We start from the raw sequence: 14,381 nt of genomic DNA, 5'->3' as shown, positions 1-14,381 counted from the left end.
AAGTGTACACTAATGTGCTAATATGCTGTGCATACTTACATTGTGGCATAACCTACCCCAGGGCCTCTAAAAAGTAGTAATGTCAGGAAAGTTTACTACCGCGTTATTATCACAGGATCCCAGGAGCCTCTCATGGGGCCCCCTACTGACCCGGTGGACGGTGGCCCTTGGGCAGTGCCTAAGTGCACAGTTGCCAACATTTAAAAAATATTTTCAGGGCCACTTTTTTATATAAGTGCTATATTTAGAGTAGCCGAGATCCCCGATGTTCCTCTATACATCATAGTAGTAATCACAAAATTAAATGAGTACTAATAATGGGGCAGAACAAATATGAGAACTGATATTTCCTTTAGTTGAACTAACAAAATTGTGTCCATTCTAGAGCTGGTAACATTGAGGATATTCAGTATAATTTTAAAGAACTGTTTTTGTGGGTAAGCGACATAGGGGAGGAGTATGGACGGTATATAAGTGGGAAGTATGTGCAGGTGAGGGAGAGGAATGTGGAGGGTCTAACAGTGGGCACTATGTACAGGAGAGGAGTACAAAGGGTACGGAAAAAAGCACTATGTACAGGAGAGGAGTGTGAAGGGTATGACAATGGGCAGTATGTTCAGGAGGAGTGAGGGGGTATGACAGAGGGTAGTACGTACCAGAGAGAAGTGTGGAGGGTATGATGGGGCAGTATGTACAGGAGAGGAGTGTGGAGGGTATGACAGTGGGCAGTATGTACAGGAGAGGAATGTAGACGGTATGATAGTGGGCTCTATGTATAGGAGAGGAGTGTGGAGGGTATGACAGTGAACACTATGTATAGGAGAGGAGTGTGGAGGGTATGACAGTGGGCACTATGTATAGGAGAGGAGTGTGGAGGGTATGACAGTGAGCAGTATGTACAGGAGAGGAGTGTGGAGGGTGCGACAGTGGGCACTAAGTACAGGAGAGAAGTGTATGACAGCAGGCACTATGTACAGGAGAGGAGTGGGAAGGGTATGACAGTGGGCGCTATGTATAGGAGAGGAGTGTGGAGGGTATGACAGTGGGCACTATGTACAGGAGAGGAGTGTGTAGGGTATGACAGTGGGTACTATGTATAGAAGAGAAGTGTGGAGAGTATGACAGTGGGCACTATGTACAGGAGAGGAGTGTGGAGAGTATGACAGTGAGCACTATGTACAGGAGTGGAAGGATATTTAGGGACTGAATAGTGGTTAAGCGGGTCATACATGGATTGAAATTATGCCAATTATGCAGAGACCAGCCATAGTCAATCTATGTATGGGCTAGCTGGTTTTACACAAGTCAATCTATTAATCAACTTGAGTACAACCAGCCTGTTTTTTTTTCTTAAAACAATCAGTGCTGCCAGCTAAAGTTAGCAACACTGATCATTGTACGCACTGGCAGAACACAATAACACTGCAGGAGTGATTCCCCCATCCACAGGTCAGCAGGTGAGAGGGTGTGTGGGGACAGGCTGGGGAGAGATACTAGTCAGTGGCTGGGTAGGCACTGGTAGTATCAGAGCCAGATACACACAGGTTACATACGCCACGATCGTTAGAGCGAGAACAATAATTCTAGTACTAGACCTCCTCTGTAACTAAACATGTAACCTAAAAAAATGTAAAGCATCGCTTAGGATACCAAAAAAAATTGTGCTAACTTAACTAACTAACTGTTTTTTTAATGAATGAAACATTTTTTTCCAAAAAAACATGTTTGAAAAATTGGTGCGCAAATACCGTGCTAGAGCTGCAAAATTAATCGTTAAAAAAAATCGTGATATCGATTCAACCCCCCTGACGATCTCCAATGCAGAGTTTGCTGATTCTTTCATATAACAAGTGGAGAGACTTTCAGCTGTCAAAAGAAAATATCTGGGCAGTCTGCCAAGTTTTTAACAGGAAACATTGTAACTGACACTTCCTTCTTAGATCAAAGGGATACACTTCTGTGTGTAAAGAACAAATCTGGGCAGTCTGCGAAGTTTGTAAACAAAATGAAACATTGTAACTAACTAACATTGTAACTAAATTTAACCACTTAAAGTCCAGCACTTGTTTCTTAAGTTAGAAAGCAATATTATTTGCTAGAAAATTACTTGGAACTGCCAAACATTATATATATTTTAGCAGAGACTCTAGGGAATACAATGGCTATTGCTGCAATATGTTATGTCACACTGCATTTTCCCACTTCAATGAACAATAAAAACCATAAAAACAAAACAGTGAAGTTAGCCCATTTTTTTTTTTTTTTAATGTGAAAGATGATGTTACGCCGCAACAATCGTGAGAGAATCGTGATCTATCTTCTAAGCAAAAAAATTGCAATTCTCATTTTAGCCAGAATCGTGCAGCTCTACACCGTGCAACATAAAAAGTGGAAAGACCACCATAGAGTAATTTTCTAGCAAAAAACAAATGATGATTTTTGATGTAGTAGAGAAGTGTCAGAATTGGCCTGGGTGGCAAGGGGTTAATTACCATGAGTAATATACAAATAATTATTATAAGCACTGTGATCCTATCAGTCTGCTGTAGTGTGTCAGCTTGTATTTATATTGGCCGCTCTGAATGTAGCTTCTGACAGGCTGTGCAAGCAGGCCCGTATCTCCGGAACCATAAATGATAGCCGTCCCATATTTTAACCAGTTGTGGGGTAGCTCTTCCAATGCCTACCCCCAAATGTAGGGTTTCTGTGACCTCTGGTCATCGAGCTACAACCCCCCAAATTCGATCTTAAAAAAAAAAAAAAAAAATTTTTTTTTTTTTTTTTTTTTTTGGGCAAAGGGCCTATCTTGAGAAAGGGGCCTGGAGCTGCAGCTCCATCAGCCCCATTGTTAATCCGGCCCTGTCACTGCCCAATAATCTGTCTAGAGCTGGGCAGATGACATACAAAGCTAAACTGTCTTTTGGCAGGCATATAAGATTAAACATACAGTATGTATTTTTTTTCTTTTTTTTAAGTGTATTTTGTGCATGTACTCCCCCAGAGGCAATCTGCCACCTTTCCCCATGCCCCAGGTGGCAATGGCGGGTGTGTGAGGGGGTCCTCCCACACAGCCCGCCCTACCTGCTCCGCTTTGAAGCCCAACGGGGCAGAGGGACTCCCTATAAGGGAGTGAGAGGATTTGCCCGCTCAACCAGCCCCGTTAGTCCTTCGCCTCTCTTTTTTAGAGACCGCATGGTCAAAGTGCGTGCATGTCAACCCAATTTCGAGTGCGCATGTAAGTGTGGTGGTTTTTGTGGGAGGGGGGTGGGAGACCACCAAACTCAATTCACATGTAGTCGAGACCGGGTTTCGAACCCCTAGCTGCAGAGGTGAATGGCTTATCAGCGCCAATCGCGTTGAGCCACCGCAGCTCCCATACAGTATGTATTTAATTGTTGTATTTAGCTTTGTGCCTGGAGGTCTGCTTTGTTTTGCAATCTAAAAAGTTAAAACTCAAAATGATTGTATTGTACTATAAAGCTTGTGGAATTTCTGTCAAAGTCTGTTCAAATAAATATATATGTGCCATCCAGTGAAATAAAATAAGCTTTGCCTGCTGAACTGTGTTTGAAAACTGGACAACTGTGAGAAGCTCTTAGTAATTCCTGAAAGAAAAGATGAATTGTATAATCAAGCTGTACATATTCTACTAGGGGAGCAGCCTTATTTCAGAAACTGATACATTTTAAAGAGGAAAAAGGGGAGTTGCATATAGCACTAAGTTTACTTTATCTGGGGAAGAAGTTGCAGGATTCTTTAACCTTGGAGTATTAGAGAACTAAGTGTCAAAACCTAGTGGTTCATATTTGTGAAAACCGCCTTGTAAAGTTCCAAGTACATTAGTGTGGTGTGCCATTTCAAAGCCGTGGTTACTCACACAGAGTGCATGCAAGTGTAGAGAGTGTTGTGTCTTTGAATAAACCAGACCGGTGGTTCCGGAGATAACATGACAATTGTACAGGACACAGAGAAAGTATTAATAGACCCTAGCTCAGGGGTGCCCAACCTTTTGAAGAGCGAGGGCCACTTAAGCAACGTATTAACTGGTCGTTGGCCACAATGAGTGGAGCGGGTGGATGGCATGTCCGTGTCTGCTCTGCATATGCAGAGCGGACACTGCCCACGATACTTTTTAGCAGATCGTATTGGAGGTAGAACACAAGTCGGTTTATGTCTGCCACTCCTTAGAGGTAAATAGAGGGTCCAATTGGTCAGACTGACCATGTCAAAGGGGTCCAAAGCTGCTTTCACACTGATGCGCTGCGGTTTACCGGCACCACGGGTGCAACGCAGTGTACCTTTTGGCTTACCTATACTTTGCAGTAGACTTCTATTATATTCTGCAGGTTTGGTGCACTTTCAGAAAACTCACCAAACTCGCAGGTAATTACAGAAGTCTATGACTCAGTGCAGGTAACGCGCAGGTAAACTGCTCTGCATCTGTGGATTTGTTTGAAAGCAGCCCAGTAACCACTGTAGAACAGATATGCCCATATATACACTGTGATTTTAGTAATAAACTGACTTTTATGACTTTTAACTCATTTGAAGAATAAATCTTTAAAACATGTTACGTAAAAATGGTTACACTTTTCTCAAAAGAGCAAAGGTGTCCATCCTCCTAGGACACTAGTAAAAAATTGAGGCATGTTGGAAGTACCATACCAGGCTGGTCACTGATTTTTTGTTTGCCAGTGTTCAAATTCTTCTGTAGACATCACTATAACCCAACTATCACAATTAGTTATATGTACAATACATTGGTAGTCCTGTCCTCTGTCTGATCCCACACACTACATACTTGGAAACGGGGTCAGAAAACTTACAACAGTAATCTGCTTCTAAGTGTGTAATCATGTATCATATGTAAAGGCAATAACCATCACAGGTGCCATATGACCCTCTGATCCATGTGTATGATGAATATGACCCTAAGATTCAACAGATTAAATTAAGCTAAATAAAGAGAGAGAGATATAAAGTTTTAACATTCTTTAAATTAAGGACAGTTTATATTAATAGCACTTATTATTATTATTATTATTAAGTTCAGCTTTAAAGGAAACAATGGAAACCTACCTATAATAATCTTCTTAATTGCGCTATATGCTAGGTCATGGATAAAAATGATTTGCACTGCACATTTAGGCTACTTTCACACTGAGGCATTTTGCAGGCGCTATAGAGCTAAAATTAGCACCTGCAAAGCGCCCTGAAAGAGCGGCTCCTTTCACTCCAGTGTGAAAGCCCGAGGGAGCAGTGTGCTGGCAGGACGGTAAAAAAAAGTCCTGCTAGCCACATCATTGAGGCGCTGTAGGGGCGGTGAATACACCGCTCCTAAAGCGCCCCTGCCCATTAAAATCAATGGGCAGCGCTGCCAAATCGTCAGTAAAGCGCCGCTGTGGCGGCGCTTTGCAGGCAGTTTTAACCCTTTTCCGGCTGCTAGCTGGGGTTAAAAGTGCCCCACTAGCAGCCAAATAGCGCCGCAAAAATTACCGTAAAGTGCTGTTAAAAATAGTGGTACATTACCGCCGATGCCCCTAACGCCCCAGTGTGAAAGTAGCCTTAGAAAGGCTGCTTGTGCATTGCAGTTAGTAACCTCTAAAGATGTGCTTTTCATTCATTGTGCTCATGTACTATTGAGTACATGAAAAACAACTCCCAATGGTCCTGTATTGCTGCACCGCAACCAGAAAACATGTAGGTATCAAGGTAAATGTTCCACTAGTTCAACTGTCACTGGTTTTACCAGAGTCCCAAAATGATGTTTTGTACCTGCTTGTACACAGATTGTTGTCAAACTCTTTCACACAAAAGTTACCATGGTAGAATATCATAGAATATTAGATTTCATCAGGAGTCAAGATCAACAATAAAGAAATCTGACTAAATATTTTTTTAAATAGCTGAAAGAAACTACACACGGACACAATTTAAATTTTTTTACATATAAAATATATTCTACCTGTATTCCAATTGAGGCACGCCGCTTTTTAAGGAAGTCATCTGATTTGCCCACTAGAACAGCTTTGTCACTGGTGGTCCGAACAGAACTGCTTTTACTTTCAGAGGCATGACGCTGTGCTGCAGCTGACTCCAAGGCAAGGTTCATGGCCTTATTACTATCCAGGCTGTCTGTGGAATTATAAAGACCCCGCCCATCTAGAGGCCATGGGGACATCCTTTGAGTCCGTTCATGATAGGCATCCTGGGTAGATTCTGTGCTGCTTTGTGCTGTCACTGAGATGAGCGGTTTGGAGGTTGTGCGCGGGGGTACAGGAGGAGGTGTTTTCTTGTAATTTGGGTATGATACCGCTAAAAAATAAAAAGATACGATACTTTTTATATATGCAGCATTTAAAGTTTGTTATTTCATTATTATTTTGCAGTGTCATTTATTTCACCTGTTAATAATAAAAGACTAACGGCAGTAATTAATACCTTACTATTACCATGTACAGTAAAGCAATATTACTTTTTCGTTTTATTGCAGTAACATAAACTTTCTATTACTAAAGGGGTCTGATTAGTTATTTACATTGCCTTGAAAAAGTATTGTTTACCTTTTGAAATTTTCCACATTTAGTCATGTTACAACCAAAAGCGTAAATGTATTTTATTGTGATTTTATGTGATAGACCAACACAAAGTGGCACATAATTGTGAAGTGACAGGAAAATGATAAATGGTTTTACATTTTTTTTACAAATAAATATGTGAAAAGGCGTGCATTTGAATTCAGCCACCCTGAGCAAATACTGTGCATATGTCAGCTCATAGTCTTGAAAGGAAAAGCAAAAGGAAACTGTAATAGTTTTACTTAATTGCAATTTACATGTTTATAAATTGTTTTACTCTTTTTATTTTAATTTCAAAGGCTTCTTTGCATTCTGGTTGAGTGCATTAGTTAAATAGATAAATAGATACTGTATGGGCCGAACACCCCCCTGTTAGGGAGTTCTGCTGCGAACCAAACAGGGTGGTGGTCTAACCCGAGCAGCAAACCCAATTGAAGTCTATGGGAGCCGAACAGGAGTGCCCATTTTGATTACTTATATGCAAGTAATTGTTAATAAATGCAGTATGGGGTCTGGGTATTGCCCTGGGGGACATGTATCAATGCAAAACATTTTTTCTTAAATAATAGTTTTTCAGGAGTAGTGATTTTAATTATGCTAAAAAGTGCAACAATAAAAATGGAAAATACCTTTAACTATAGTGCCTGGGGAGTCTGCCTGTAAAGTGGCGCAGATGTAGTATATATATATGTGTGTATATATATATATATATATGTGTGTATATATATATATATATATATATATATATATATATATATATATATATAGCACCCGGCTATTGAAAAAAAACAAAAAAATGGCGTGGGGTCCCCCCAAAATCCACACCTGACCCATATCCATGTATGCAGCCCGGCAGGTCAGGAAAAGGGGGGAGGAGCGAGTGCCCCCCCTGAGCCATACCAGGCCATGTGCCCTCAAAATGGAGGACAAGGACCTCATCCCCAAAACCATGGCCATTGGTTGTGGGAGTCCGTGGGCGGGGGGATTTTTGGAATCTGAAAGCCCCCGTTAACAAAGGGGGCCCCCAGATCCTTGGTCTCCCCTCTATGTAAATGCGTATCGGGTACATAGTACCCCTACCCATTCACCAAAAAAGTGTACAAAAAATAAAAACAGGAGCCAAGTTTTTGACAAATCCTTTATTTGTCCCTTAAAGTAATCCATTGTCAATCATGCCGCCCGCCGGACCCCAATTTTTATTAAAATAACGCTCTGCCTTCTGAGACGGCTGGCCGGCGAATGCATTTTCTGCACTTTGACAATTCTTATATAGGTAAAGGCGGGGCCTCCAAGCAACATTACCTGGTGGCCCTGCTCCCTTGTGACATCACTGGCCTAGCATTCACCAGTCAGTGACATTACAAGGGCGCAGGGCCACCAGGTGAGGTTGCCAGGTGGCCCCGCCCTTACCAATATAAGAACTTTCAAAGCGCAGAGGAGGCATTCGGCAACCAGCCTTCCCAGGCTTGCATGCACTACTTTTTGTGCAATTTGGTGCAATTTCAGCCCATTCAAATTAATATGTTGAAAATTGTACTGCAGGGGAACGCACAGGAATAACATAGGATCATTCTGGTCTAAGATTCAAATGTTATTTTGCTTAGAGTGTCACCAGCTTACTGCAAGTTGTAGGACTATATAAATCAGGGAGTAGGCCATCCTTGCCAGGTTTAAGTAAAAGTATAACCACTGCCTCATTCATTAATGGAGAAAGGCGTTCCAAGCCCAGAGCTTCTACCAGAACAGATTTTAGGCGTGGTAAAAGAGTATCCGCATACTTCTTATAAAATCTACATAAAAATCATAAAACGTCATAAGTTTTTTTTAGATTGTGTATAGATAGCACTCCCAGAGGCTGTGTTAACTGTAGGGATAAAAGATGCGCCTTTCGATAACATTGCTAGCATGTGACCCGTGTTTTCCCCTTTTCCCCTAGCATGTGACCCGTGTTTTTACCTCTGTTGCATACAAAAAACCTCCTTCTACACTCTCTCATTGTGTTCAGAAGGGAGATCAATGTATGCAGCCTCAGCTGTTTTAACCTCTTGGAATACAACGTTTTCCCAGGATCTGGTCTTGGTCTTAATAGAGGAAATTGCTTTAATAAATTGGCCCCTCAAAAAAGCCTTTAGGGCATCCCAGAATACTCCAGAAGCCACTGAATCCTTGTTGATATGCATAAAGGTGGTCAGGGTATGCAGTATAGGATCTGGAAATAGGGAAAGCCAGAATGGGTTTATTTTCCAGTAGGATTGTTTAGTTATACTCAAGGTGAGAACCTGAGCCCAAAAAGAGGAGTGGTCAGAGATAGCTCTTGGTTCGTATTGGGACAAGAGGAATTATAGGAAATATTTCCTCATTACAAAAGCTAAGACTGATCATCGAGAGGCCCCAATGTAAGGCTGAATACCACGAATACACTCTGGCTTGTGGGTTTTTAGTACACCCCAAAATCCCGTAAGCCCATCTCCTATAGAAGTCTGGCATAAAGTGTCTGGCCCTCCGTTACCACCTGATGTAGGGAGGATGCGGAAAACTGATCAAGCCCAGCATCAATAAAAATTTTAAAAATCCCCTACAACTAATGCAGGGGTGTTTGGATGGTGGGCTAAAAAACGTACAAGCCTTTTAAGGACTTCCACGGAGAAGGGATGTAATTATTATACACTTCAACCCCTCCAAAGTCCATATCAGAAAAATATAATGAACATGCGGATCAATAACAGAGAGTGCACATGAGAAGAGACCATTTTAAGAGACCAGTGTCCTCATACCCCTAGAATAGGAGGAGTAAGTAGAGTGGAATTGATGGCTAAACACATGGGTAGAGAAAGAGGATAAATGATCTGGTGACGACAAGTGGGTTTCCTGTAAGTAAATTATGGAGGAATCTGCATGCTTAGCAATGTGTAATACTGCCAACTACAACTTGCAATTAACACAATATTCACATGCAGTATTTTATATTCACCTGTTAATGATGAAATGTACTTGACTTTTTGGTTTTTATAATAAAGTGTATGATAAGGCAATGATAAAGCCAATTTATATTCAAAGAAGCTAGGCTTACTTCATGGTCAATGCACAAACAGAAAACCCCACACACTTTATAATTTTTAAAGTGCAATCTAGCTCCTCCCTCTGAATTCAGTCACAGAGAATGGGAACAAGTAGAGATGGCGATTCATAAGGCCCAGTGAAAGATGAGAAGAGTTGATATAATTAGACAGTCTTTTCACCACATTGAGGCGATATTACTTCGATTGGGGCAGACAGAATCTGGATCCACTGTTTATCGTAACCAATCATCTTCTAGCTTCAGCTTGTTCAGTTACACTTTGAAAATGAAAGCTAGAAGCTAATTGGTTACTATGATTCGGTCTGTTCCAGTCTCTGTAAATCTCCAATATTGATATAGGGTACTTGGGTCTAAGGTCCCCGAACCAAAGAGCCAAGAAGGGGAAAAGGGCCAGTTAGGACTATTGTGGTACCGATACAGAGTTACAAAATAGGATGAGAATATAAAAAATGTATACATTTTTATTCAAAGCACAAACAAGACCGTAACAGAATTAAAATTGTGACAACCATCCAACGGCACCAGAACAGAGGTCCCCAAAAGGGAAGACATTGCGATGAGTTGAGGGTTGTAACAGTATCTCGACTAGTTTTGCGGGTTATACCGCTTCATCAGGAGTAGATCTAAGAATAATTAAACCGTACATCAATAATAGGTTAAAAAACAACAATGTAAACAAACAAGGGGGAAACTACAGGTTAGATTGCTCACCTAAAAAGGTCCGCCAAAGTACCCAAGTACCCTATATCTTGATCTCAATGATGATGGTACCCCCCACTATAATATTAATTTACTTTACCCCTGAGGCTCTTTTCAAATTTCCAATATTGTCGATGCAGGGACCAGGAGCTTGCACTGAACTCGAGTTTCTACAATGGAGGACTCTATTTGCTGATTAAAGCGCTTCCAAGCATATTAACAGCTTTGTTAGAAAATGGAAGCTGTGAAAACAATATTAACTATTTCATGAGCAAAAATGCTGCCTCAGTCTTGAAACAAAAAAAATAAATAAAAAATAAGTCAATGGTTGCAAAAGTCAAATCGATATCAAACAAACCACTCCAGGTGGATCTGAACTCTCATATTCATCCCCTGTGGCCAGGTGCTGGCTTTCTAAAGCATTTCCCACAAACACAGAATAAACAGTGTTATTAATTTGAATGGGCTGAAACTGCACCAAATCAGCCTTTCTTTTTATAACAACAAAGTGTGTATAGTACAAGGAAGATGTCAGAGGGATGCAGCAGAAGAAACAGAGAACTGCAAGATTAGATGGAAAGCTGCAGAATGAAGAGGGGAAGGTGGCTTCAGTGCTGGCTGTAGCCCGCATATAGCAATGTCCATAAATTGTAAATTGGGCCTCTATCTGGGATGGACATACTGCCAGCAAAAACAGAAAAAACAATGTTCTTTTAATATGAAATCAATGCACACATTTTAACAGAACCCAATGGTCCAAGATTGACTGCACAGTAAGCATCAAGAGAAATTCCATGTTGTTGCTTTAAAAGATGCAAGTCTTCTTAAATGGAAAAATGTACAAGGCTGGCAGCTTCCTATGGTCAAGCAGAAGCAGCTAAATGACTCATTTATTTTGACATTGTGACTGGCAGCAAGTGATGTATCCGACTACAGTTATTGCAGGCTCTGCATTTTCAATTCTAGCTTACTGAATGCCTTAATGACTTTCTAACACTTTATCAGTTTACTTTGTGCTGAAGACGTCCTAACATGCTCACAAGGTAGATTTCAGCACTAATAAGACTGCTAGTACGTTTGCACTGGGGATATAGTAATGCTGTACTGTTGAAAATATTTCCTCATTAATTGTGGTTGGATATTATTCCCAGAATCAGTTCTGATTATCAGCGCCCTCCGCATTTTTTTTGCTTAGAGACAGCGTTTTTATTATGGTTTACGTGATTTTTTTTTAATGTCATGGTTGAATATATTTAAAGCTGAACTCCAGGCAGATGTATAAAACAAAAACAAAAATTATACAGTATATATATATATATAAAAACAATTCAGAGGTAATGTATCTCTACAATTTAGTGTAAATACTTATATGTATCCTGATAGTAGACTACAGTATTTCCCACAAAAGCACCACTCAGACTGAGGGGAAAGGGGGCAACACAGAGGAAATTAGGGGCAGTGCACAAGAAACATGCCAAGAGGAGGAAAGAGCAGAAAGAGTTAAAGAGTGAGCTTTCAAATATCCTGTGTGGAATTTTGATCAGTGTTCGTGATCTCCCTGTGTTGCTGCTACATTGAAGGTCAAACATTTGACTGTGCAGCAGCAGTACCTTGATTACAAAATTAGCTGCACAGAATTGCATTGGAGTACTTGCCTGAAATTCAGTTTTAATTGCACATATGTAGCGCCTATGTACTTTACAGTACTGGTGCAAGTTAAATTTAAGGGCAGATCAGAGTGTAGTTAAACTATGATCCAGATTGTTAGTAGCAAAATGCGGTCTCTGTCTCAGCTTGGCTGTGCTTTGAGCCCATTCTGCTGTGCTGGGGTGTTCTTCCAGCCCATTGCTGCAGGTGGCAGCAGTAGAGTCAAGGTTTGGGTGCTCTTTCCCAGCAGCCAATGATGAGGGTTTGTCCTCACTGTGCATGCTGGGGAGGGGTATTTATGGGGCAGACACCATTGCTTCTGGTTCTTCTTCGTCCAGTGTGGCACCCATCACAGCCTACCTGGCCAGGGCGTGTGTGCCAAGCGGTGTTCCTGGTTTCCGGGGCCCTGCTGGCCCGGAGCATCTGAACAGTGACAGGGACCCAGTGAGTGACTGGGTTCCCACTTTGAAGATCCCAAGCTGTACTGCTGTTCGGTGGGGAATCAGTCTGAAGAGGGCCATTGAGAGGCTGGTGGTCCAAAACGGCCTGGACAAACCACCGGGGATCGAGGTAGCTGGACACCGAGGGATTTATCACCTGTCAGTCGGTACCTAGGCGACAAGTTGAAGGAGATCCAGACGTAACTCATTTAAGGAGGCAATTCTCCAAGGATCAAACCCAGATGGGGACCTGTGGCAGAGGTATCTTTCTGAGGCACATTGAGAGGGGTCTGTGGCAGAGACTTTCTCCCACGTTCAACTTCACCAAGGAGGGTCTGTGGCAGAGACTTTATCCTACAATTGTTCGAGTGATACTCAGGTTGCCAGGTCAGTGAGATAGGCCTGTCCGTGTACACTAAACCCATTCCGGCGGGAGTGGTGCTAAGAAGTGTTACGTTTGGGAGCAGGACTGTTTCCTATCATTACGCCTGAATCTGCTATTCTATCTTCTTCAGCTTTACTTTCCTCACCACAAGTTTACTGTTTTTTTCCTGGCTGGGTAATAAAGAGCACAGCAAAGAGCACCTGTCGTGGACATTCCTTTACTTCTACTATATGCAATATGCATCATATACCCCTAGGAATTTCAGAGGAGCCACGAGGTAACACGCCGCCCAAAAATCCAGCAGCTCCAATGGGGGTAATGCTACACATAATTTCATTTAACTTCTACATTTACAATGTTACAGCTTGGCATGATGCAAAATTAAGGAAAAATGTTCTGGACAGCCGCACTCCAAAAATAAATTGCTTTTATTGTAAAATCAAAATACACACAAAAAGCATGCCACAGCAGACGGGGTAAATACTGACGCGTTTCACACCAAACTTTAGTGCTTATTCATAGCTTACAGCTTGGCACATGAAAAAAAGAGGTATACCTTAATGTAACTACCTCGTATTGAGACCTTTTTCTCTAATAAAACACGTTTGTACAACAAAAAAAAAAAAAGAGGTTTTGGGCCATTCCAAATTGCAGTTGCCTGGTCAGAAATTAGTGTTTCAGCAGATTAGAATGAATGGATAAATACATGTTAATTTATTAGCAACTGCTACAAGCCAACCTCAATGCCCTTTTTCATTGGGCAGCTGTGTGGCAAATGAGGTTTAATGTTAATAAACGTGTATCGCTACCCGCTGGTTAGATTGGGACGCCATGTTATGTTACCTCTGTGATGCATCTAGGGATGATGATGATGATGCAATAACGGAATGTCCAAACAATAGGGTGTCGTTTTCTGTGCTTTTATTTCTCGCCCAACATGGCCAACAGTCAACTTGAGGTAGATAGAGAAAGGTTGGTGAAAGGAGAATTTGCAGATTCAGGGATATGGATAACGGAAGCAGTCCTGCCTCCAATGGGACTTTAACTCATGTCGCCACTCCAGCCGGAGTGGGTAAAGTGTATCTGGACAGTCCTCTCACACCGACCTGGCAGCCAGAGTATCACTCGGAACTTTTGAGAAGGAACAAGTCTCTGCCACCGACTTGGCTCTAATGGGATTAGAATTTGAAGTGGAACCTCTGCCACAGGCCCTCCACTCAGGAATGTAGATAATAGAGTGAATCCTCTCAGCGAATATAATTTGCCTGAATCTCCCTCAGGTAGACTTTTAATTTTTAGTGTCACCGACTGACAAGTTGCAGCATACAACTTCTCAGTGTCCAGTCACCCAGATCCCCGATGGATCGTCTAAGCCCTATTGGATCACCTGCCTCCGGGCTCACCTCAGACCGACTCCCCACCGAACAGCACAGCTCGCCTGGGATCTTCTTCATAGAATGTGAGGACCCAGTAAGCCACCGGGGCCCCTTTGCAGCTTCAGTTGCTCCGGGCCATGAGGGCCCACAACTGGGAACTCCGCGCAGCACGTGTGC

At 41.9% G+C, this 14,381-nt stretch overlaps 1 protein-coding gene across 1 annotated transcript in view; it reads right to left on the bottom strand.

Moving 5' to 3' along the window:
* Positions 1 to 14,381, bottom strand: part of DLGAP2 (DLG associated protein 2) — a 197,465-nt gene that overhangs the window by 76,354 nt on the left and 106,730 nt on the right. The window contains exon 6 of the mRNA XM_040349803.1: positions 5,966 to 6,315. Coding sequence (XP_040205737.1) covers positions 5,966 to 6,315 — 350 coding nt within the window. The remainder of the gene's footprint in view (positions 1 to 5,965; positions 6,316 to 14,381) is intronic.

Source organism: Rana temporaria, chromosome 4 (assembly GCF_905171775.1).
Source record: "Rana temporaria chromosome 4, aRanTem1.1, whole genome shotgun sequence".
Taxonomy (NCBI): Eukaryota; Metazoa; Chordata; class Amphibia; order Anura; family Ranidae; genus Rana; species Rana temporaria.
This window is presented reverse-complemented; position numbering and strand designations above follow the sequence as displayed.